Genomic DNA, 27,833 nt, shown 5'->3' with positions numbered 1-27,833 from the left:
GTCAAATTTTACTTTTGCAGAATCAGCTTATTTTAGTTAATCACACACAATTAAGTCTTAAATCAATTATATTAGGTATCGATTTATCTAAATTATTGCATATTCAGTCGATATAATTTAAACTTACGTTCAAGTATTACCTGACCCTTTCGTTTTTACTGGCCATAATCTTATAACAACTACACGAATTATAAACATAATTATATTGACAATTGTTTTTCTATTTCTTATTATTATTTATTATTTTCAACCCCTGACGCAAAAAGAGGGGTGTTATAAGTTTAAAGTATCTGTCTGTGTATCTGTCTGTGGATCATAGCTCCCAAGCGGATGAACCGATTTTTGTTTAGCTTTTTTGTGTCATAGATAATTTTATCCCGAGTGTTCTTAGCCATGTTTCATAAAAATCAGACGTTCAAAAGTTGTAGTGAAATGAATATTGAAAGTCGACGGTTTTTTAATTTGTGTAACAAATAATTATTATGATGTTACATATCGAATAGATCGATTTATCATAATATAAAGTTAAGGCAATTTAAAGTTAAATTACATAGTCAAAAATCTATCATATAATTGTACGGAGTTGTCAAGATCCCTCTTGATGGCAGATACTAAATAACATAACAAGTTTTATTTAATTATTCAATCTTCGCCCTCTTAATTTCAAACAACTTCACCATGTTTAAGCCCCAGAACATAGCAGACACCACATAGAAGACCTGTAACCCAGTACCCCAGGCTGGGTTAGTGGCTGACACGCTCCTAGCCACGAACGCTAACGCCGAGCAACGGATCACTTCGAGTAAGGCAGCGTATTTCGAGTTGTCAAAAAGCATGCCTATTATTGTAAGCGATGCTATTGTGTAGAACACGAACAGAAGCACCGAGATTGGAGTCATACCCTGAAAAAATAAACAAATTGTGTTAACATTGAAGTGTGTGTCGAAGAAATTTTGATGTCGTTAATAAATAAATATAAATATAATTAGTACAAATCACACAGATTGAGCTAACCCCAAAGAAGTTCGAGACTTGTGTTATGTGATACTAACTCAACGATACTATATTTTATATTAAATACATATATAGATAAACATCCAAAACCCGGGCCAATTAGAAAAAGATCATTTTCCATCATAACCCGACCGGGGATCGAAACCGGGACCTCTCGGTTCAGAGGCAAGCACTTTACCACTTCGCCACCGAGGTCGTCGTGTTTATTTAAAACAAAAATATTAAAAAAATAGTTTGATGAGAATATATCCGTCTGTATGAACGGGACAAACTCAAAAATTGTCGGACGAATTTTTGTACGGTTTTTACTTATAGATAGTGTGATTGCTGAGGCAGGTTTAGGTGTATAATTTATTATGGATTTACTTGAGCAAAGTGGTGGTGGTGTAATGGTTATGCTCGCCTGTGCATCGAAAGGTCCCAGGTTCGAATCTTACGAGTTTGTATAGTACCAATCAGACTCAGGTATTACTATACCGCAGTCTGATTGGTATTATACAAACTCATTTCATAGACCACCACCTGCTTCCGGTGAAGGAAAACATTGTGAGGAAACCTGCACACTGGTTGAATATTGACTTGTGTGTGAAATGGAGAAAGCAATTGCAAACCACTCCATTAATAGTGCCAAGAAAGTCGTTGTTTGTGTTTCATTCCAAGTAATAACCACGACCCTCAGCTTTGAGCCAATAAGATTTTACTGATATTCCAACGGCATATGATATAAAATAAATTTCTTCAGTAAACCAAGAGATTGGAATCAAATGTTGAAGCATAAACCCGATGGGGAAAATATTACAAGAAAATATAAAATGAAAATCAAATACACCGTCTGTAAGAACGTGCCATGGTTTGCTTACATAGAAAATATAGCGATTCTATTGAGGTCCGTGTAATGCGAATGTGTAATGCTAAAATCTTCTCGAGTGTTTTGTAAAATTGATTTATATATGTATATATATATATGCTCCAGTGACTTAGGACTGAGGAAGAAACGAGAAAATCTCATAGATCTGATAGATCTGGTGTGCTTTATATGGGATTTACAAAAGTTTCACAAAACAATAGTTTGGGTAAAATCAATAAGTCCCATCCCTTTTGCTATATACCAATTTTGTTTGTAATAAATAATTTATGACAAATTGTTTATATGTTCTGAGATCAACCCAGAACTTCATTCTCATTCAAAATGTTTACAGGATAAATTGATTCTTCTAAGGTTTATTCGCTAGCCCTTCACGTCAAAGCTCAGAATATAACGGGGAACAGACGTATAAAAGAGAGAGAGAACTAACTTTCTCAGAGCACCTACCACAAAAACAATTTACTTCCTTGGTCTTTAAGAATCGGGGCAAAATGCTGCGATTCTTAACGGCTAAGAAAATAAAGTGATTGTTAAAATTTTGAAATTGAGTTGAGACAGAGAGAAAAATAAGACCAAATTCATTACATTATACATATAGTTATTTTGTACAGAAATTGTGTTGTTGGCAAATAAATGATTTATTATTATTATTTATATGAAGTAGAATATAATGTTACATACATACTCACACCCAACAAACATTTTAATAACATGAATGTGGACAAATTATGAAACTGGAGTGCGCATGAATTATTAGTAGGAGAAGGCTCAGTGTTACGCTGAACGTAGTGCCCAACAGTAAAATTAATAACGTACCATATATCTAGCCGCTAGCTCGAAGAAACCATACAACACTACAGAGTAATGCAACACTAAATACAGATTGCACAAAGCAGGTAGATGGACGTCGTACTTCTCACGTTGTTGCACCTGGGAAATAATACACTCGCCATATTAATAACAACGAAGACTTCAGATTAGAACTGGATGTGTTACGCTACAGGGCGGGTAGATGGCAAAGTGGAGGAGCCAGTTTGTTTATAATTTATCTATTTATTTTTTAATTCTCGACGCGTAAAGAGGGATTGTTATCACAGCGCCATCTAGTGATTGATAGCCAAACTATAACTTACTTTAAATTGATTATAATAACTTAAGTTTTTTAAATAATATGGTCAGATGGCGCTGGCGACTTAACGTTAGATATATATATTTTATAATTGTTATGAACCTAAGCACTTTTTCTCTGGCTTCCAACCAATATAAATAAATATATTAGGACAAATCACACAGATTGAGCTAGCCCCAAAGTAAGTTCGAGACTTGTGTTATGGGATAATAACTCAACGGTACTATATTTCTATAACAAATACATATATAGATAAACATCCAAGACCCGGGCCAATCAGAAAAAGATCATTTTCCATCATGACCCGACCGGGGGTTGAACCCGGGACCTCTCGGTTCAGTGGCAAGAACCTTACCACTGCGCCACCGAGGTCGTCAAACCAATAAACGTTGTTCACGGTTTGTTAGGTGTCTTTCATTTTGGGCACCTAATTTAGAGGGGTGTTATAAGATTAACGTGTCTGTTTGTGTATCTGTTGTGTCTGTGGCATCGTAGCTCACAAACGAATGAACCGATTTTCGTTCAGTTTTTTTTTTGTGTCGTAGATAATTTTATCCCGAGTGTTCTTAGCCATGTTTCATGAAATACGGTTCAGCCGTTCAAAAGTTGTAGCGAAATGATAATTGAAAGTCGAGGGAATTTTTTTCAATTTGTCTAACAAATAAACTTGTTTTGTATTCAACTTGTGTGCGAAATAGAGAAGACAATAACAAACGATTCCATTATTAGTGCCAATAAAGTCGTTGTGTGTGATTCATTCTACGTAATGACCACGACCCTCAACCATGAGGAATAGTCTATGAAGAGGAAATGACTTGCCGAAACCCCTATAAAGTAAATTTTGAAAAGAAAAACTAAGTATTACAGCTAAAAGTTAATGTTTATGTCAATGAAATTAATACCAACAATATTAAATTTCCCATCACAGCTAGCGACCTAAATTGAACCGCGCCTACACTCCAGTTAAAATGGCGTTACTAATTTTATTAAAACAGTTATAAATATTACAGCGTTGAAAGAATAATATTATTTTAGCGTGAGTTAAATGTTTTTACCTGTAGCCTAACTGTTTACTAACTAGTTGTACGCGGCTCTGCTCGCGCAAAAAGCCTATGTTACTCTTCAGCTCAAAGCTCAGTTTGATGTGTAAAAGAAGGACAAACAAACACACTTTCAAATTTATGATATTTGTATGGATAATGGATTAATGATTCGCGGCTCCGATGTGATCCATTGTTTTCTATAGGTTTTGACACTGACGTGCGTTAAGTACGTGGAATGTCCATACAATTTTTGCGTTGTCCGTCGATGGATGTCATCGTGAGGACAACGGAGCACAGCGGAGCAATCAATTTAACTCATTCTAAATGTTTTAGCTTTAGTAAAATAATTAATATTATGTTTTCAACGTTGTCAGATTTTGCGCATTGACGTTAACTTTAACCTACGCAGAAAAACGCAAATTACGCCATTTTGTCTAAACGATGGCGGAGCGCAGGTTAAAGTCAACGTCAAAGTTGACTGATGTAACTCACCCTTGAAATGGAAAATCTGTCAATTGAGATATTATGTATATCTCATCAATATCTCTATACTATTATTATAAAGAGGTAAGCGTTTGTGAGTTTGTTTGTTTGAGGCGAGTAATCTCCGAAACTACCGAACCAATTTGAAAAGTTCTTTGACCATTAGAAAGGTACATTATTCAAGATTGCTATAGGCTATATTTTATTTCAAAATTAAAAGAAGGCTTGACAGACAGCAATAGCAATCCCTATTTGTCATTAAAAGACTATTATTAAAAGGGGTTTGCTGGCAGGGTACCGGTAGTAAGTAAATAAATAAATATATTAGAACAAATCACACAGATTACTCACACACGTTTTAATGTTTAGCTAATCCCAAAGTAAGTTCGAGACTTGTGTTATGGGATACTAACTCAATGATACTATATTTTATAATATATACATATAGGTATAGATAAACATCCAAAACCCGGGCCGATCAGAAAAAGATCATTTTCCATCATGACCCGACCGAGGATTGAACCCGGGACCTCTCAGTTCAGAGGCAAGCACTGCAAACAAGCACACAACACCACTGCGCCACTGAGGTCGTCAAAGTAAAATTACAATCAATCGTTTTAAGGTTTAACGCAACAATTTTCATCAAAATGTGATTATTATATATCAATAACAGAGACCGACCACAAAAAAAAAAACATCCTAAAACAATCGAACCGAAAAATAATGGGAGAACCCACGCAAGGCTTTTGCTCGTGACAAAAAATATTATAGGTAGATGAAACCAAACATGAAACGAATGGAATAATAATAATTCCGTTTGAGACTGTTATTTTCGCCAATTCCGCAATTGTTCAAATCTTTGTATTACAAAACAGTAGAAGATATACTATATGTATATCCCAATTGAAGATGTTCCATTTCAAGGGTGATAAGTTAACGTGACATGCGGTCGACTGTACAAGCAAAATTTTCCAAGAATACTTACATCTACTTTGAGCGCTTCGTCGCCCAACCGCGGGGTCCCTGGTTCCCAGCTTGGACCCCAAAATATGGCCCTGAATTTGTCACCAGCCGACTCGAAGCTCCTAAACTTTTCTACTACATATCCCGTGTAGAATGCCTGAAAAAAAAATCACATTCATCTTTTTTTATTGAATGCGTGATTTCTCACGGGAACAATTATTTTTCCGGGATGAATGGTACCCTATGTCCTTTTCCATACTTCAAACTACATGTATGCAAAATTTCAAGAAGATTGGTCCATTAGATAGAGCGTGAAGAGGTAATAAACAAACTTACTTTAGTAGCCCCCGCAATAAAAAAAAACGTATAGATAACAAACCTAGCTGTGTCGGTTAGGTTAGGTTACACACCTGTCCGGCTTCCCGTGGCCGAAAGGACGGGACGAGCATCATTCCACACGAAAAAAAAAGTATTGTGAACACACCAAGCCAAATTATGTCAACAAAAGTTAAAATGGTTGGGATATGTGTCCAAAAAGAGCCTATACCTACTTATTGCATGATGGTAGTTAAATAATGATTATTGCACAATAAAGATTAGGCGTTATACTTTTGTACTTAATTGTTTAGTGTGAAACATAATTAAGCCATTATGAATATTAGAAGTAATAAATTATTTGGACTACTGACTTATTTGGGGAGTAAATGAACGGAGGTCAAATGTTAGGGTAAGCAAAAATAGCCTATACTAAATTAAGAATAATAAAAATGTAGGAAAAAAAAATAAGTTTGTGTACCAACCTAAATTAGTATTACAAAAAATTAGGGGAACCAATAGAGATCCTATTGCTAATAATGGTGACAGGCCCATTAATTAAATCGTCCAAGAACTGATGATTTTTGCCGATATCAAAAATTCGTCAATAACATGGTACATACTTTTTAAAATTTTTTTTTGGAGCTACAAATACATAAATAAATAAATTAGGACAAATCACACAGATTGAGCTTGCCCCAAAGTATGTTCGAGACTTGTGTTATGGGATACTACCTCAACGATACTACATAGGCTGCTATTTATGTATCCGGAACTGGCCAATAATTCTAGAACATTTAAAAAGTAATTACAACATTTGAAAATAGAACTCTTCGGCTAGAGAATAAATATTTTTCATGTCCCTGTCATTTGTTTTTTTCAATTGGCGCCAATTTTGAAAATAGCTTGTCTTCATTGCCATGGATTTAACTCGTGAACATTTTCGCGCGATGATTTATTATGATTTTCGGCGTGGATTAACTCAAAAACAGTACATCGAATAACTGATTTTAACTTTTGGAGATGAAGCACCATCGAAAACCACTGTGTATTATTGGTTTAAGGAATTTCAACGTGGACGGTCTATGCTCACGGATGAAATTAAGGAGGGTCGTCCTAAATCGGTAGTGGTACAACAAAATATTGATGCTGTGCGACAATTAGTAATGCAAGATCGTCATGTTACATACCGCGAGATAGAGGCGTCTCTGGGCATTAGTATGACGAGTATACACGCGATATTACACGAACATTTAATTGTTAAAAAAATTTGTTCGCGTTGGATTCCGCACAACTTGAGCGTAGATCAAAAACAGACTCGTGTCGACTGGTGTAAGAAAATGATAAAAAAATACAACCGTGGCACGTCAAAAGCTGTTTATAATATCTACACAGGTGACGAAACCTGGATCTATGCTTATGACCCTGAAACTAAACAGCAGTCAACGGTGTGGGTCTTTCAAGATGAACCGAATCCAACAAAAGTTGTTCGTGCGAGAAGCACTTTAAAGCAAATGGTCGCTTGTTTTTTTGGTATCAACGGACATGTAGCTACAGTGCCACTAGAGAATAGTAGGACGGTTAATTCTGAATGGTACACCACCATTTGTTTGCCAGAAGTCTTTGAAAAAATACGAAAGAACAACCCACAACGCAGAATCATACTTCATCACGACAATGCTAGCTGCCACAAGTCGGCTGAAACAAATAATTTTTTGGAGGGTCAAAAGATTGAATTGACGGGTCATCCGCCGTACAGCCCCGACCTGGCACCCAATGATTTTTATTTATTTCCAAACATTAAAAATAAATTACGTGGTCAACGTTTTTCGAGCCGCGAAGAGGCCGTTGATGCGTTCAAAACACACGTTTTGGACATACCTCAATCAGAATGGAAAAAGTGCTTTGAAAATTGGTTTCATCGTATGCAGAAGTGCATAGATCATCGCGGAGAATACTTCGAGAAACAATAAAACCGTATGTAATAATATATGTTTGTTTAATTTTGTTATTCCGGATACATAAATAGCAGCCCTCGTATATTGTATAACAAATACGTATATAGATAAACATCCATGACCCGGATCAATCCGAAAAAAATCATTTTACATCATGACCCGACCGGGGATCGAACCCAGGACCTCTCGATTCAGTGGCAAGAACTTTACCACTGCGCCACCGAGGTCGTCAAATTCTAAAGTCAAAGTCAAAGTTTTTTAATACTAAATAATCCATGTTTTATAATATAAATGTTTAAATATTATTTAAATATTGAATTCATAACTTATTTCCGTATTAGGTTCCGTACCTTAAGGAGTCGTACTAATATGGTCCCGTTTTACGGACACTATTGCTAAGAATCTATTGTCAGTCCGTTTGTGTGTCTATCTGTCTGTCTGTTACGACGTATTCATAAATCATCTGTGAAAATTTCCAATAAATTACTAAAAAACAGAATTAATGATGAATGAATAGACGTGTCACATGCCTTTTAACTTATTTTTGAAAATAATAATGAGATAAAAAAAAACTAGAATCGTGCGGGAATTGAATCAGCGCCCCTGTCTATCCGGGACAGTGCTATTGACCACTGAGCTATCGATACCACGCCATTTCGGCTGAATTAAATTTCCGATCGATTTCAGAATTTTTTCATCTCAAATAATGAATAGACAAATGAGAAATAGTAATGATTTGTTGTTAGTACTAACCTGTAGGTACAGTGGGTTGAACGACGGTTGGTTGTATATGAGGCCGTAAACGATCTCCACCTTATCAGTCTCCGGTCTGAAGGTGCCAAACAGTCTGTCCCAGATGATGAGCACACCACCGTAGTTTACGTCTAAGCAGTATTTGTTGCTGCCTGTACAACAAACAATGAAATATTACTTACTAGCCGCGGGACCGCGCTCCCGTGGGAATTTCAGGATAAAATGTACCCTATGTATTAGTCCAGGTTATATTCTACCCGTGTACCAAATTTCATAACAATCCGTCCTGTAGATTTTACTTGAAAGAGCAACAAACACAGACATTCATCCTCACAAAATTAGGAGGATTACATTGCGCTGCATTAGGTGTGCTTGAATATAGATGTGTTGTGATATAAGGTGGGTGACCCAAATAAAGCCTATGTCCAAAAAAGGCCTAGTTTTTAAATTTCCCGCTTTACGATTTCAAATGACCGCCAAACGTTTGTAGAAGTGTGCGTGTACATTAACTAACGCATACAAGCACAGCAAGGGGCCGTGCCGCGAGCGTGTTGGAACCTGCAGTCGAAAACAACCACGACGCGGAGCGCACGCTTGTTTTTATAAAATTCTGGAAGAGTAAACAGTAAGTATTTCTATTTTTACTCGTACACGGTGTGCTGTGTTTTGTCTATAGGTTAATTATAAGTTAAGCCATCTCCTCACATAAGTCAAAAAATTGTAATATGGGTGTATTCCGTATAATTGTTGTTTTATTATACCATATGTTATGCCCTAATAAAGCCTATAAAAAAAATGTATAGGCCTTATTACGGTACAGGTACAGGCCTTATTAGGAAACTGTTTAATGTCAATTAGAAAAGTATCACAGTACAATAGTAAACCCTTGTTTTCAGTAACATCATGGAAAACGAATCACCAGCTACTACCACAAAGAAAAAAAGGGCTCAGTGGACTTCGCAACAGATGGAAAACGCTGTAAAAATTGTAGAAAGGGGTATATTATCTACATATGCTGCTGCAGCTAGATACAACATCCCAAGAAGAACCCTACGCAACCATCTAAAGAGTGGTTCGACTACACGAAAACTAGGTCGGTCGGCTATATTGACTACAGAACAAGAAGCTGGACTTGTCAGAAGAATAATTCGTTTGGCTGATGTTGGAGTACCGATGACTTCAAAAATGTTGCGCGTACAGGCTTTCTCATTCTGTAAAATTAAGAAAATTCCAAACACTTTCAATGATGCCAAAAATGCAGCGGGGAAAAAATGGTTGAGATTATTCCTCAAACGACACCCTGAATTAGCACGTCGTAAAGCACAGATGATGAATCCAGCTCGTGCTCAAAAACTAAATAAAGATATTGTTACAGATCACTTTTCCAAATACAAAAGCGTGCTGGTTAAACTTGGAATGGAACATAAACCTGAAAGCATTTACAACATTGATGAGAAAAATTGTCGCATATCTTTGCACCATCAGCAGGAAGTTCTGACAGCCAAAGGGAGAAAGAGAGTTCATCAAATAGCGAATGAGCACGCTGAAAGTGTGACTGTGGTAGGCTGCGGAAATGCTATAGGATCGGCTATTCCGCCAATGATACTATTTAAAGGCAAGCGACTAAAGCCAGAATACCAAGATAATTTACCACCAGGGTCTCTGGTGAAGATGACGCCAAAAGGAAGTATGACAACAGAAACATTCATAGAGTTTATTAATCATTTGAATAAATACAGAACATCAGGGCCATGTCTCCTTATATTTGATGGTGCAAAATGCCACTTGGACTTTACTATTGTCGAGGAAGCTGAGAAATGTGGCATCACTTTATATTGTCTTCCGTCAAATACCACTCACGAATTACAGCCCATGGATAAATCCGTTTATCGTTCTTTTGAGCACCATTGGGACCAAGAGTTGATTAAATACGTCAGTCAGCATCCCGAACGAACCGTTAACAAGACAAGCTTCAATGTCATTCTCTCACAAGTATGGCCGAAATGTATGACTATTACCAATATCTCGAATGGGTTTCGCGCTACAGGGTTGTATCCATATAACCCAGATGCTGTACCTGAAGAGGCGTTTGCGCCCTCTGCGTTGTCAGAACTTCCAATACCTACAAACAGTGAGAATATGGCTGTCTTATCCGATGAAGCAAGACAAACGGGAGAACAAGAGATTTCAACTGCAAATGTGGAAGATTCAGATGGCTCAGGCACAGATACTGAGAATTTGCCACTGTCCTTGCTCTTTAAAAACAACCTGAATGCTGAAACTCCACATAAGATAGACAATCAATCCACCACGTGTGAGATTCATGAATTTTTACCAACTCCTAAGTTTAAAGTTAAAGCGACTGCTCCACGCAAGAAGTCTCTGAATTACAGGGCTCAAGAGGTAACAAAAGATTTGTTTGGTGACAAAGCTACGAATTCCACACCACAGGCTACTGTACCATCGTCAAGAGCAGAAGCTGTTCCGGGCACTTCTTCAATGATAATGATTGACACAAAGACACCAAAATCAACGTCAGTCACTGGCCGTACATCTGCACAACCTGCAGTCGCTGCAACGAGGACCGCTTCTTTGACAGTAGATAAGCTTACGGGATCAAAACCAAAACGTCACGATAAGAAATCTTCTTGGTACTGTCCAGCTTGTAAAGAAGATCGAGTTGATGATATGCGACAATGTCTTACTTGTGGCGTTTGGTATCATGAGCTGTGTGTTGGACTCACATCAACTGATAAAATATTTTACTGTTCTGGAGATTGTTTAAAAAAAAAGTTGAAAAAGGCTGATTAATTAAGTACTTTTACATGATGAGAAACTCGTTAAGTCTGATCTAAACTGACCAAAAGTAATTAATAGGATCTCATTAGATTTAATACAAGTATTGATAATGTTTTGTATTAATTAAGAAGTTGAATGCTCACTTGTATTAATAAGGCTTTATTAAGACACAGGGTTCTCAATAAGGCCAAAGTTACTTTTTAGATATTTATGTTCACAAAAGTGTGATTTTCGTTTTTAAAGCAATTTTGTTTCATTTATTACAAAGTTTAATCAATAAATATAAGTTTTTCAAATAACCAGTGCGTTTTTATTATAAACCTGCTAGTTAAGAAATAAAAAAAATAAGGTAGGCCTTATTTGGTGACCTTACCTTACCTATATATAGTAGAGAACTTTGTATCTACATATGTAATACAAAAGTGAGTTGGTTTGTTTGTTACAATAGTCGTTCGGATCGTGCCTAGAACACCCAAAGGAAGATATAACTCCAGTCTGAAAAAATACTAATCCCGAACGATCAATGAGGCACTAATTTCTAATTTCTTTTGCGAAAGTTTGGTCATATGATTTGTTTTTCAGACACGTAATTTGGCACACGGATAGAGTAATTAGTGACATAATTGATTAGCACGCACAAATTGCGAAAGTGGCGGGAACATCACTTTGACAGTAGTCGGTTAATGGATGGGTCATCAAAAATATATTGTCTCAAGTACCTCCCTGCTTCGGAGCCGTTGGTCCACCAATCTTAAACACCAGTTTGAATTTGGTTCTCGACCGCTGCGGCCGCAGTGTCTTAACGATCCGTCAATTTTCTTGAGGAAGGAATCATTTCCACAATCAATCATTTACAAAATTGACATTACCGCAGTACAGATTAATGTTTTTTAAAGTCGGATAGTAAAATTAATTATTGTCTTTTTAATAAAATTTGAAAAATTGTAATGGCATCGCGGCCGCAGCGATGGAAACGCTGAGAAGCACCCTGATCCTATGTAAGTCATGAGTTTTTTTCCTAATTCATGTGCCCCATTAGTGGGGAAGTTTAAATGGCGTCTGACGATAATGAATATGAAAATATTTATCATCGGCACGCGGCCTTTTTCTGTTTTATTTTATTTAGAGGCTTGGTAATAGTAAATATAGAACTGAACTAATTCGTTTATCGAGCGCCGTCTGAGGCAGTCTCTCTGACCACAATTTAGATCTAAGAAAGCTAACCATACTTCTATTAACTGGAAATATTGTATAACAAACCACAGCTTTCTACAGGGAAAATGAATTTCAGATAAAACTTTTTAAATCTTGTTTTCTAGTTTATCTCTCTTATATATTTAATTATATAAATAAATGAAACAACATTTTAGAATTTCCGTAAATATAAGCTATTGCTGTTGTAGCCTTTGTCACTCTGCAGCTTCCCGAATATCTCCACATCAAATCCAATGCTTCAATTTGAAGTGAAAGAAGAACAGACAAACACACATAACATATTGAGAACTCTTGCTATTGATGTAAAATGAAATTGTTTCAGAATTTATTTTATTTTTGTGTTCATTCCACTTTTGGTCTAGCTAAACGGATTTACTGCTGAAATTTTGTTGATCGTTAAACACTATAAAGTTAATATGTAAGTTCCTTAAAACTCCTATAGTTTTTTTATAATAATGTAGGTGTACAAAAATAAGTTATCGATTGTCGATAAGTGGTGTACCGCAGTGTTGCCGCCATCTTGCATTATTTGCTATACTGGATATTAAATTAGAAAATCAGGTTTGCTTTTCTTCCGAGGTAACATTGTTATAAAGGAAGGCAAAGGAAAAATAATATAGTTTATTAAGGAACATTTTTACTGTAATGTTTTTTTTTGCAAGTTGTCTGGATTAACATCAATGCGTTTATATTAAAGAAGATATATAATTTGCTATGTCAAAAACTAGATGCATTTTCTTAATTTCCCGCCAACTCTTCGACGAATATGCTTATAATATGATTCTCAACAACTTTAATTAAATTATTTTTAAATAGGAGGTGGATGAAACAAGTCATAATTTATTTAAGAAACTCTGTTGCCCTTTTTTTGGTATAGCGATAATTGACATTAAATAATTTGACAATTGTTGACTGTACAGTCAATAAATAATTGTCAAATTATTTATTGGTCATTGGACAGGTCATACAGGTCATTGCAAATTCACCACTAATGCCGACACATAGAGTTCCATGTAGGTTATATGACGTGCGGTTGTCTGTAAAACAATGTAAAATATTGACGTCGATATCCCAAGAAATGTACATCGTTCAGCGCTAAGCATGTTTTTGTGCATTTAAATCAAGACGACTTGTCGCCTTTACATGTAGCTTGTAATTATGTCAGGTCAGTTTTGTGAACCACAATTAAAATAAAAAGTCACCATGGTGCACTCTGTGATGACTGGGCGTGTTCAGTATGTACTCCAGAGGACCCAGACTCTTGATCGCCTCAGTGTGGATCCAGAACATGTACAGGTAGCTGAACTGGTGGTGCATCACGAACTGGGCCGGGGGGATGGCCAGCGCGAGAGGCAGGTAGAAGATCTGGGAACAAAACATTTAATATTTACATGATAATGTGACTAGCTAGGCAGTACATGTATAAGGTGATCTACGATCGGCTCCGACCCACTTCCTCCGTTGTCTTCTTTTAATGTCCGTCGCTCAGACAATGTTGAAATTATAATGAAGATTTAAATACACGACAATATTAAACGACTACTTGGGTTTGACCCTACTTCATTCTTTCCTTTTTTCTTTTCAAGTGTGTTAATTGCTAACACTGGTGTCAGATTTTAATTCTCATCCCTATTGTCAGAACTATAAATTATATCTTAATAGCGCATCAAAATCTGACTCGATATTTTTTTGACTCGATATTCAACCATACAAAAAGGTTCTATGGGTATTGATAATGGAATGGGTGGTTCCCTAGAAAAGAACCACTGCACAGATTCCTGTGGATATCGTATGATTCAGGGTTAAAAAGCCTTGACAACTTACAGGACACAACATAATTCCAAGAGAAGTGTGACGTCATTTCACAGTTGAATCTTCAAAACTGAAAGGTTATACGTATAACGTTGAGGCAGACGTAGGCTATGGAGTGCACTGTGGCCGATAATGAAACTTAGAAAATTTTTGGACTAGAGAGAGAGACAGAGATAGATGTATTGCTACTTTAAAATTTATTGAGTCCATAATTACACTATGTACACAATGTTTCACTACTATAAATAAGGTCTCCAGCGAATAAGATAAATTGTAGAATGCAATAAAATATATCGTAAAACGACTGTGATAATAACCTTGTAAATTATTAATGTTTGCAGTGATAATATTAATTACTGTACGAGATAAATAACGTTGATAAATTGTACTAATTGTTCAGTGCCTATAGACATTGTATCTTTGGGTTTACTGGATAGGATTTGCAATTATTATTCATCTCTGTTTACTAAACAGATAAGTGTTTTGTCTTCATTTTAACTTGGCCAAATCGCATTTTTATCAATCACAACTAATATTATAAATGCCAAAGTGAGTTTGTTTATTTGTTACCTCTTCACGTTTTGTTTTCTCAATCATTTTTTTTTAAATTTTGCGTACATTTAGTTTATAATACGGAGAAGCACTCAAAATTCAAATTCAAATCATTCTGAGACCACTGCTGAGAAGAAATGCCGAAAGAAACTCATTTGAACAGTGTTGGTCCCTATCATGCCAGAAGGGCTTACCATTATTGTTTCTTACAATTTTTTTTTCTAATAATATATCAAAGTATAATAATAATATATAATGAAGTTTCTGATTTCTGGGATTAAAGGACATATGTTATCCCAGAAAAATAATCTAGTCGCTGTTGGAAATTCTCGCGGACGAAGCCACAGAGGCTAAAGGCCGTTGGTAAAGGCTAGTAACTTATAAATTATAAATAATCACCAATGATGATGATAATTATGAAAACGAAAAGAAAAACTTACAAAACCACACCAGCCTTGCAGAACAGACTGTCTGATCCCGACTCCCATGTTGAAGTCTTCTGACGTGTGGTGCACTTGATGCTGTGCCCAGAGAATGTGGACCTCTGGAAACAATAAAACACAATATTTTATATAATGATCTGATTGGGAAGACTTTCTACTCCATATTATCCATTTGAAGAATAACACGAAATTACTTGAAAAGAAAGTGTAAAAAGATTTGTGTAGGACTAACTGCGTCCCGGGGCTTCGCTCCCGTGGGAATTTCGGAATAAAAAGTATCCTATGTGTTATTCCAGGATATTTTCTACTTGTGCCAAATTTTATAACAATCGGTTCAGTAGATAATGCGTGAAGAGGTAACAAACAAACTTACTTTCGCATTTATAATATTAGTTGGGATTGGCATAGGTCAACGATCGCGTTACACAGCTTTGCTTTCGTCAGATCGTTCGATTGCGTTGAGGGCGCGTCAGCTGGTCATCACAACCATAATTACGATTTACAATTACAAGTTCTGTACATCTAGTAGTTAAAAAGTCGCCTTCAACACGTGAGTCCAGTACACTGCTGCTTAACGTGGTCCTAGGGCAGATCCACGTAAATCCACTATCACTTACCATGACAAGCTCTGTGCATCCAGTAATAACAGAAGTCGACTCCTAGCGCCGCTGCGTACCACGTGAGCGTGTGGTCCCAGGGAAGTTCTACTAATCTATAGTTTACGTAAACCCATGTGTATAGGTAGGATTCTGCACCTCGCCATATTAACCTGCAGAAAGAAAAGATTTCTTTTGTGATAGTTTTTTTTTTTGTATTTCAGCATAAATTCATTGATTTTTACTACATTGGAAATCGACTTTGACGCTGGCAAAATCTTTTCATGTTGTATAAAAATGTTAATTTTTAATTTTATTATTTTATTTATCGACGTCGCCTTGGCCCGCGTCAATTTCTTACGGGTACAGTTCAGAGTTCTATCATTTCTTACAATATTTCAGGAATGTCGATTGAATAGAACCATGAAGAGGTACATACAAACTCACTTTAATATTCATCGTAGATATTAAATGAAATCGAAAAAGTGGAATAGGATTGAACAAAAACTAATGGAATGGAAAATTATTAATATGGCAGAAGAAGTTTTTCACTGATTACAAACTGAGACATATCTTGATTGTTATACATTAATTTACCTAGCTATATTATCAAGGAAGATATGCCTGCCAATGTTCTGACAATTAAGGGTGCCGAAGAGTGTGCGATGTGGAGAAGAAAAAGAAATTGGACCCTAGGCTTCAATGCTTTACGACTGGGAAGAAGCCGCGAAAATTCTCGCATGAGCAATTAAGAGCTAAATGGTAATGTGAAACATAGGAGTGTTTACTTTGACGTGTTGTGTTTATGATTTGTTTTTCTTCTTTAGAAATGTTATTTGGATACTATGTTTTATTACAGCTTTCATCGTAAACGTTCTGTTACAATGTATATTTATTTTTGTACAATGTTAAAATTTAGGTCAAGTGAAAACTTTGCTTGTTATAAATTACAATGTGCATTCGATCACTAGTTGTGTTCAATTTATTTCGATTTGGAATACTAATCAAATTAATTTAATAGCAAAAAATATAAATATAGCAATAAATATGGCCCAAGCATGGTGCAGTATCCTCATAACATATGTAATTGATTTATGACATTAAATAAATAAATAAATAAATATATTACGTATGTTTTGTACATTTAGCTTTTTATTTATATATATATTTTGTGTGACAATTTTCAATAATTTTATTGGAAATACATATTTTATTTTATTTATTTATTCAAATTTTGTCATTTTTAATAATGATGTAAATTCGTCCTCCTAATTTTTAATATATATATATAAGACCTATATTTGTTAATTGACGTCCTTGGAGAAAAGGCTGCGGTGAAGTTTGTTGCGCCGCTTCTTCTTCACTTGCGCTTTGGAAGCCGGCAGTAGATTTAGTTTAAGTAATTTTTTTGACGTCAATAAGTGATGTATATCATCCTAAATTGAATAAAGAATTTTGAATTTGAGTTTGAATACATATTTGATTGATGGTCACATTGAATTAATATATTTTAAAATTTTGGAAATATTAAATATAAGACTATGCAAAACATGCGTGTTATGTTTGACAACTAACAATCGAAACCGTGTGAAGATGAATTTTGACTGAATATGACCATTACGGAAATTTGTAAATGCATGTAGTTGCACTTTCTTTTTGTTTATACGTGTATGTATGTATGTTTATATATAGTTTGATTTTGTATGTCCAATGACGAGGAAATAGTGTACCTTTTCACAATATAAATGAGTATGTTAAACAATATATGTTTACAAAATAATTGATATTAAAAGTTGAGATTTTTTTTTTAAAGCGGACTTAAATCTCTCTATCATCTGAGCATTATCGTGTGTTCTTGTGTTCAGCCGTTTAGGGAGGAACCCAGGGTCCTTTTTTCTACATTTTCGTCACCACTGATCCCCTTCACACGGTCGCCGGCATCACTAGCTGTCAGACCATTTTAGAACCTGATTAAGAAAAGGGTATGGTGTCCTTGCCTCACCTTCCACACTCCTGCAGAAGTCCATGTGATATGCTAGTAATACCGTCGTTCAGTCTGATGCCCTTCTTGCCTTCCAACCTTAGGACTATGTGCTCCAATATCATGAAGATGAGGAAGTATGGATACGACTGAAAAGATGAAAAAAAAAATTTTGAAAAATGTTTAGTATAGGACTTCATTCATTCATAGCGAGTGTGTTATTGCTAACACTGGTGTCAGATTTTATTCAAATCGCCTATAGGCATCTGACATGACTTTTTACAGTCGTAAAAAGGTAGGTAAGGTCCTACATAAATCTTTTTACACTTTCTTTTCAAGTAATTTAGTGTTATTCTTCAAATGGATAATATGGAGTATTTACGAGGAAATTCCTTTCGAAGCGTGTTGTACATACGCGACACTTTCAACCCTATCCTATTACGAATTACGAATATTACAAATGCAAAAGTAAGTTTGCAATTCATCACGCTCTATATATTCAACCAATCCTTTAGGTAGGGAGTCACCTACCGCCATCTAGCGGCAAGCAGTCGCATACACATTAGTGAAGGAACTATCCACCAAAGCGCAGGTTTCCTCACGACGGTTTCCTTCACTGAAAGCAAGTGGTGGTCTATAAAAACTACTACACATGAGTCAGATTGGTATAGAAACTCATGTGGCACGAGTAGGATTCGAACCTGGAACCATTCGATCACAGGCGGAAGGTCTGCCACTGGGCCACCACCGCTTAGAAATGTCCAAAAGTAGAGGATTATAATTAGGGAGTTCCCTATCACTATCACATAGTATAAAACAAAGTCGCTTCCCGCTGTTTGTCTATCCCTATATTACATAGGAGCTTGGAGCTTTAAGACTACGCAACAGATTTTGATACGGGTTTATAATATTTTCCTAAATGTATAATTTATATTGGTTTTATACGAGCGAAACCTGGATGAGCCGCTAGTTTTGTTATAAAACTCTTTCTAACTCAAAAACATAAAGCTGTTAGTAAAAAGTGAACAATTTCAAAAGTAAAAAAAGTATTTTATTAATAATATTACATTCATATATTTGATTTTCAAATATGGAATAGGTAGATTTGTGGTCATTTTGAGTAATTGTCATTACATTGAACATTACATTGTAATGTCACTGTAATCTTATATATGTGGTAATTCAGGCGAACCAATTTAGCCAGCCATTATCGTACTAAGATATTCGGCCTAAACATAATCCTCTGAGTACCAGCCCAAATTAGGGTTTTGAACGTAAGCTGTTTATCTGCGAATTGATGACAGGGCAATATTTATAATAACTTAATTGCATAAGAAACCACAGATATATGTAAACAAGAAACAGAAAAAAAAACAGTATCATGCGAAGCCGAGCGAAGTTGCAAGTCTCTCATTTGAGCCTATTCTTCCTCACCTGTTGAGCGTCGGAGCCGAGGGCCCGCTGAGCAAGGTCGCGAATTAGGAAAAGTGCCTGTGAAGGCCTAATTTCTGAATAAATTATATGATTTTGAAATAACGTTTCCCTGATTGGCACAGAATCTGAATGCATCATCACATCAGATCTGATGAGAAATTAATGCGATGTGGAAAATGTCAACTCTGTAGGAAAACTGGAAGTAGGCGATTTAACTTAGTACAAGATTTGATTACAGAATGAACAGGTGACAACAAAAGCTTTAAAAAATAAAACACTCTTCCGATTTTTAATTATCTATACTATCATTTTAGACGATCAGGCATTCAGCTGAACATTATCGTCTTAACGTCAACCCTAATCACAGGGGTTCTTATCAAAGTCAGCTTATCTGCGATTAACGACAGGGTAGGTACTTATCTGTTTGGTTTCACTTAATTCTGATTGGAAGAAAGTTATAATGTAAAGCATAAATGTGCAACGTCAATCGTCCAATGCTCAAAATCGTCCAATCGTTCCATCGATATTGTTTAAGGTTTAAAAAACTTTAACAGCAGTAATATTCCCAAAATGGATAGGCTTCATAATCACAGCTGAATTGATGAAGTTTTGAAGATTATTTAAAGAAATATATAGGGCTTTGGAGCGTAATGGCCGCGAATGCAACCACGAAAAAAATTAAATAAATGTCTCGAAAGAAATAAAAACGCATCTAAGCATTTTGTAAAAACTATTATATGTAACAGATTGATATCGGCAACGAATTCTTGATTTGTAATAACTAATAACATTTCTTAACAAATGTACATAATCGTCACAGAAATTTGACCCTTAAAATATTGAGACATACAAGTAATTGGAGTCATATCTCTACGCCGATGTCTGTACGTATATTGAATGTGGCAAGCATTACAAAACCACAGTAATGTGATATGGCAAGACCGAAACCGAATACCGAATATTGACTAACTCTGTCACCTGACCCGTTTTGCCTCATAATCTTTGGTCATGTGACTTAAGGAGACTGGATATGAACAGATAAAATATAATTTGAATTATTGAAAATGCTTTAAAATATTTGTTGTTATAATGTTTTGACGCTGACCTGAACTTCGTGGCTTCACAGCCCCTATCTATTTATGCCGGTTACACACTACCTCTGAAGAAGAACATTGCAATAAAAGCACTCACTCAAGCTTTTATTTGTCGCAATGAAATTCTATCTATATTATATCTATATTAAATCTGCTAAGTTCGGCATTGGGCTGTTCCTCTCCATCCATAAGAAAGGTCAGTGACCCAGCAGAGGGGACTCCATCATCATGTTAAAGGCATTTTCTAAATTCTTTTATACTGATCCAAATCAACAAAAACAAAATCCAACCTTGGTGCATCGAATTCTTACGAAATGCGTTTTAAATAATCACTTTGAAACCGAAACCGGTTTAGTGAGAAAGAGCTGTTTTTGAAGGCTCTAATATTTGTCGCCTTGACCATGAAAGTCAATGGGTCTTTAGCCAAGTTCAAAAAAAGTGGTTTGCCACATAATTTTTATTTTATTTTAACATAACAATGCCAAATTTGAATAAAATGCAAACGCGAGATGAAAGAAACAATACACAATTTAGAACTGGCAATTTTTCATCCTATTTCTTTTTTTAATTCTTTTTTTAAATAATTTTCAATTCGGTAGTTTAAGTGTGAGGGTTGTTACATCGTCATATTTGACGTTAATTTTAATCGGCATGCCGCCGCGTCTTTTACACAAAATGGCATTTTTAGCGACATTTGCGGCTTTGGCTACGTTAAAGTTGACGTCAAAATTGACGGTGCAACCCACCCTGACTATTGCATAATTTGTAAATTCCATTTAGTTCCCGGCAATGTGACAAAGCCCTAGGGGACAAAATTAATTTACAGCGTGACAGTTATGTCAGAACTACGACGTATGTCAACACGAACCGGTTATTGGAAGGTTTGAAGTTGAATCAAATTATTTAATTTCTTGGCACCTGACGCTTGACTTAGTATGACTTACAGCAGGCCTACCATCAACTCTTGCGGAACGAATTAAATGCAACAGTTCAATTTAGAAACATAAAATGAATCGTATTTATAGAAAAAAAAAAAAACTTGACGGTATGAATTTGCGATGCAGTTCAGTTTAGGTCGTAAAGTGGATCGCGTTAAGAGTTGATGGTAGCCCCCCTGGTTTTATAAGTGAGTCTAATTTATAGCGACTGGAAGAGAAGAGCGGAGTAAATAATATAGGGCAATGTTTTACTGGCAACTTATAAAAGCTTCTATATTTAAAAAAAAGAGTAACCATTTTTTTTATTCATCACGAAATCGCACGCGACATGACAAGTTTATTAATTACCCATACATTTTTTTAGATTTTATTAATGCAAAATATACTGTTCTAGTATACTTTTTTTATTTAATCAATTAATATTATAAACAGAAAAAAAAGTATTTTTGTTTGTAATGAAAAAACTAAACAACTACATGGCCGATTTTGATGAGATTTGGCATAGACATAGATATAAACTTTGGGATTAACATAGGCTACTTTTTTTTTATAGTTTGACCCGAGCGAAGCCGGGACGGGGCGCTAATAATATTTTTTTGACAATTTAATTTGAGATCTATCCTCCTGAGATGTTCAGGTGATCAAACTCACTTGTCTAAAGAAGTTGGGGACATCTTCCTTCCTTTCATACATGGTTTCTTGTGGTGAATGAATGTAGAACATTCTCGCAACAGCCTTCAGCTGTTCGCCCAGCACGTCTGACAGACCAATATCCACAGACGAGTTGGCAAAAGAGAAATCTGCCGCCATTTTGTATTATTTACCTGTAACAAGTATAAAAGAAATAAATAACACACACACACACCCACACACATATACAGTTTTCTAAGTATAAAGGAAATAAATTAAATACAGTTCTCTGTGGATCTTCTAAAAGATGCGTTCGACGTTCACACACACACACACATATACACACACCGTTTTCTAAGAATAAAGGAAATAAATTAAATACAGTTCTCTGTGGATCTTCTAAAAGATGCGTGCGACGTAATATTTAATTAATTAAGTAAAAATATTAGAACTTGAAATATGTACAACTAGATGTTGCCCGGGGAATTTTGCGATAAAACATAGCCTATAGCAATCTTGGATAATTTACCTTTCTAATGGTGAAATACTTTTTGAAATCGGTTCGGCGGTTTGAGAGATTAACCGGCTCAAACATACAAACTCACAAACGCTCTTTATAATAATAGTGTAGAAGTATAGACAGAGAGAGACTTATATTAACTAATCACCTTAACTTGACTTAAAATCTTTTATTTGAAATTATTAATTGATGTGATATTTTTATCTACTTACGTATTTTTGACTAGGCTAGGTTTTTTTCGTTTGGTTTCTTATTTTTGTTTGTTTGTTCTCTCATAATGTCGTTGACAAAGGTAAAGCTGGACTGCACAGATATATAAAGTGAAAATCGAGTAAGCTGTCCGTCATCAGGTGAAAGGGATTAAAAAATATATCTTTGTTTCACAGAACGATTTAAAAGTTGGGATTGCTAAAGTTGTAAAAGGTTACCGTTTCATCCAAGTTTGTGAAGTGAGCGAAGTTACTGGTTAGAAGTACCATTTATTTATTGTGCATATTTTTGCTTTGTAGATACTGCAATGTTACGGAGTCTGTTTAATGGGAAAATAATTTTGTAAATAATAATGAGATGAGAAAGATGAGAAAATTCTGTAATCGACTGGGAATTGAACCCACACTCCTCTCCGGGACAGTGCTCTTAACCACTGAGCTATCAAGAACATGTCAGTTCGGCCGAATTATTTCGTCTCTTACGCCGACGTACTGAGGAAAAATAATTATCTTTTATTTTACACTTCGACGGCGAAAAGAATGACATGCAAACCCGCACTAACCCCTCTCACCCGTACTAATGTTAGGATCTACCGAAAGACAAGTGTCTCAATTGTCTTTCAGTAGATCTTAACATAGTACAAGTATGCAGTTTATTATGTGAATTTGGGGATATAAATTGTGTTGCCAGACGACAAATTAAAATAAGCACAATTTAATTTTTTTTACATATTTTTTAAAATTTTTTTGTTGTTCTTTGTTATCGCCTTTTCTGTTATGACTAGACCCTTCCAAATGTTTAAACAAAGCAACGACATCTTAAGTAAGCATAATGAAATCATTCAAATTGTTATCGTTTGACCTAAATGTTTAGAGTTAAGACAATTGACGACCATTCAATTTTGATTTTAGGTCGGTTACGTTCGTTCAAATGAAACGTTCCGGTAACGTATTTTCTTAAATGCTTTTTTATATATCCTATTGCTTTATAAAGTTAATATTTATTATTTTATGTGCAATGTATTTACATATATATTACAGTTTTACTGCATAATGATTTCTAAAGAATGTTTATATTAGAAGCTAGCCTATTATAGCCATATTTTTCAGGATATTCCGTAAGAGTGAATACATTTTTCGAGCTTGCGAGCATCCCTTGGACTTCTCATCAGGCTGTATACAATTTCTTGGAAAAATAAAGTTTTTATTACTATTCAGTATAATAATTACATCCAATCATGCATTTGTTGACCTCGGTGGCGCAGTGGTAAAATGCTTGCCTCTGAACCGAGATCCCCGGTCGAGAGTCCCGGGTTCGATTCCCGGTCGAGTCATGATGGAAAATGATATTTTTCTGATTGGCCTGGGTCTTGTATGTTTATCTATATATATGTATTTGTTATTAAATATAGTATCGTTGAGTTAGTATCCCATAACACAAGTCTCGAACTTTTCTTTGGGGCTAGCTCAGTCTGTGTGATTTGTCCTAATATATTTATTTATTTATATTTTATTTAATCTCTAATAAAGTAGCTTGCTGAAAGAAAATACATTTAATTATCCCCAGTTCATGGGAAAAATATTAATAATATTTATATCAATACTTTTCATTTCCTTCCTTGTTTATGTTTCCTAGGAGATACGTGTTCTCAATAATTTTACACACGCAACTGTGTATGTTATATGAAAATTATTTATACATGTATATGTAATGCAAGATATTGATCATAATTAAATTAGTCCTTTCTTTAAGTCAACGACTTTATTATACTAATAGTTTATTCTTACATTCAGCAAGACTTAATTATACATTTATTTATTTATTTAGCTAAATACAACGGTACACAATATGTATCCTTTTAAGTATTTAGTAAGAAAAAATAGGCACTTACAAAATTTTCTTAGAGAAACACAATATTATCATCAACACAACTTTGCGGTTAACTCAATTATTTATCCTTATATATAAACAAAAAAAACAAAAAAATTACGGTCGGCGACGGACAGATGCCGATGTGAATAAAGACATTACATAGTTTGATGTTTCGATTAGATGGACAAATCATAGCAAGGCATATATTATATACGAGCACATTAGCGCGTCCGGAAGAGAGCCATTTTCTTACGACTATAACACGACTGTCGCTTTATTATCGATATTTTCCTACTTCCGACAGAATAATATCATTTATATGGGATTTTGTTCGTCATATGATTACTTGGGGTCTGTGTCTTTTTACAAACAATCACGCTTCAAATTGACGGTGCAACTCACCCAAAGCAAATATGTTCTAACGCATCAAAATTGCGTTGTCATCATTATAACTGCTATGCTCAATTATCAATAACTATATAGTGTCATTATAACAAATTGATTTTAATCACATAGATCAATGGACCTTTCGAGTGGGGGCCGATGACCTGTTCAAGTTACAATGTTATCATATCACTATAATGCCGGCTATAGGTACATTATCCACGAAACAGTTCGCCGAATTTGTTCAGATACATTGCTGATTTTAAGAAGGCAATGTTTTTTCGATAGTTTGGCATAAGGTTTATAATAACTTGACCCGTGTTATCCGTTAATCCTAACCGTGGAATTTAAATCGTGACAGATAAAGCGCGAAAGTTTCCATTTTTATTGTTTTAATAAAATAAAAAGAAACTTGTATATTGAATAGAATATATCCTCGTGTATTGAATACAATATAATTAGAAGGCTAAGTAAATGAATAGTTTTATTTAAAAAATATAACAAAATCAATTGTGATTAGTTAATAGGATGCTTTTGTTTTTATAATAAACTGGTTATTGTACTTTTCCTTATAATTGTTTTCCAATTAAAAAACGATAGATTCATACCTTGAAGATAGAAAGATAAATATATTAGAATTCTTTTCATAATTCAAAAGTCATTAACGCTTGTAGTAGTAATGTTGTGCAATCGATTGCAACTTTTAAGAGTGGGTTGCACCGTCAACTTTAACTTCTAAAATATCAGAAACTATTACTAGTATTTCTTTAAATAACATCTTTTGGTGAAGACCGCATCCAACTGTGCTTACCATCATCTCATAACGTGATCCACTTCACGACCTAAGCTGAAATACATCGCAAATTCGTACCATCGACTTAATTTTTAGTATGAATGCGATTCATTTTAGGTGCCTAAATTGAACTGAGTTGTTATGGAATCGTTCTGTATAAGTTGATGGTAGGCCTGCTGGTCCCGTCTAGCGTCTGTCTGTTTGTTTGACTATACGAGTATAATCAAATCTTGCAAGTTACACCCCGTTTTTCGTTTTCCGTGTAAATAGCACATAAGGCATTTTTATAATCGATAAAGTCGATCTTCTTTTCGAGTCAGATTTTATTAAATTCAATATAAAAAAGATTGACGATATCGATTGACTTAAAAAAAATGTATAAATTATAATTTTTATTCAAGAAAAATATGTTATTCTCATAATATCCGTGTTCCGGAATAGGTCATGTTTACAAATAAACCGTCTATTTTAAGATGTCACTACTTACAGATCTCAAAATAGCTTGACATTTTATTTTTCACGCCTTATTTTATTCAGTATTCCACAAAATTTCGCTGGATTAATTTCAAACCTTATTACGTCGGTATTAGGTTTGTCTTGTGAATGATGTTACAAAATTGAATGGCAAAGCAGATATTTATTGATGTAACGATAAATATTTATCTTTGTATATAAATCAATAAATTTTTCTTCGAAAAATCGATAAATTGTTTTCTTTATAATTGAATTAGCAATCCCAAGACTTTGATTACATTACATATTTTGATTATATACAATGTGTACATAATACTATAATGAAAAATGATTGATTTTATGGTAAACCTCCTAAATGGCGAAGGCAATGGCAAACCACTCAATAAATAGTACCAAGAAAGGTTTACGAAAAAAAAATGTAAATTAAAAATAGTCGTACATTTAAAATAAAAAAAAGATAATACTATCGACCCGCCTCGGCTTCGCTCGGGTAAAAAAACATAATAAATTATACACAAAAACCTTCCTCAGTAACCACAATATCTTTTGGTGATAACCGCATGAAAATCCGTGCAGTAGTAGACAACGCACAGACGCGGCAGAAGGGCTTTAGTAAGGATAAGGATTACACGTTCAAACCACATTTTCTAGTGCATATTTTAGGCTTTTTCTTTTCAATAAGGCACTACCAAAAGGTACTTATCGAGTGTGTTATTACTAATACTGATGTTGGATCCAACTAATCCTATTAATATTGTACCTACATGTGAAAGTTTGTGAGGATGTGTGTATGTATGTACGAGTATGTTTGTGACTCTTTCACGTAAAATCTACTGGACCGATTGTTATGAAATTTGGTACACCTGGCTCCACTGCTTGATAGTATTGATTGTATGATAATTATACTTAAATTTTAAACTACCGGCAATTTTTAAGATACTGTGGTTTAGTTTAATTAGTGTAGTAATTTAACCTCGATTTTTATCACAACAATTTCGGTCGCTCAATTAATAGCTTATCATTAGTTGTCGTAAGATCTATAAAAATATTATTATGAGGGAAAATTTTAGTTTATTTATGAATCCTTTGGTAAATTTTGGCTATTTTAATCTGTAAACAGGTTTTAATTAATTACAATTAGATACGATACGATAGTGATGAGGAATGGGATCAGAAAAATAGATGTTATGTTAATTTTAAACTAAACTATTTATAGACAAAATATAATCTGTATTAAACATTGTACCTAAAAAGAATGAAGCATCGAAATACAATCGTAAATATAAATATACTCACAAGTATTAGAATACAAACAAAAATAAAACAGATAAGTATCAATGTCTTCACTGGGATAATAGTTCACACATTGTTATAATTGAATTGTCACGAAAACAAAGAGTCACTTTTAACCATACAGATACGCAATTGTCCAAAACAGTCCGATTAATAAAATAAAATCAGCAAATCAAATTGTCGTTCGATTTTCGAACGTTTATTTTCCGATAAATGCGCGTGCACTCCGCTTTGGACTTGAATACTAACAGTTGCGCTGTGTAGGTCGTG

At 34.8% G+C, this 27,833-nt stretch overlaps 2 protein-coding genes across 2 annotated transcripts; one reads left to right on the top strand and one right to left on the bottom strand.

Moving 5' to 3' along the window:
• Positions 1-6: 6 nt before the first annotated feature.
• Positions 7-27,833, bottom strand: LOC128671566 (alkylglycerol monooxygenase-like). The gene is made up of 10 exons (XM_053748167.1): positions 27,567-27,833; positions 22,039-22,211; positions 17,943-18,070; positions 15,962-16,113; positions 15,342-15,445; positions 13,740-13,902; positions 8,524-8,675; positions 5,520-5,654; positions 2,696-2,809; positions 7-902 (listed from the first exon to the last, which is right to left on the bottom strand). Exons 2-10 carry the CDS (start codon positions 22,195-22,197, stop codon positions 639-641), a joined length of 1,371 nt encoding a protein of 456 aa, XP_053604142.1. The 5' UTR covers positions 22,198-22,211; positions 27,567-27,833; the 3' UTR covers positions 7-638.
• Positions 8,924-11,701, top strand: LOC128671564 (uncharacterized). The gene is made up of 2 exons (XM_053748165.2): positions 8,924-9,148; positions 9,420-11,701. Exon 2 carries the CDS (start codon positions 9,427-9,429, stop codon positions 11,332-11,334), a length of 1,908 nt encoding a protein of 635 aa, XP_053604140.1. The 5' UTR covers positions 8,924-9,148; positions 9,420-9,426; the 3' UTR covers positions 11,335-11,701.

The sequence above is a fragment of the Plodia interpunctella genome, chromosome 7 (assembly GCF_027563975.2).
Source record: "Plodia interpunctella isolate USDA-ARS_2022_Savannah chromosome 7, ilPloInte3.2, whole genome shotgun sequence".
In the NCBI taxonomy this organism is placed as follows: domain Eukaryota; kingdom Metazoa; phylum Arthropoda; class Insecta; order Lepidoptera; family Pyralidae; genus Plodia; species Plodia interpunctella.
The sequence above is the reverse complement of the archived record's forward strand: the minus strand, read 5'-3'. Positions and strand labels throughout refer to the sequence as shown.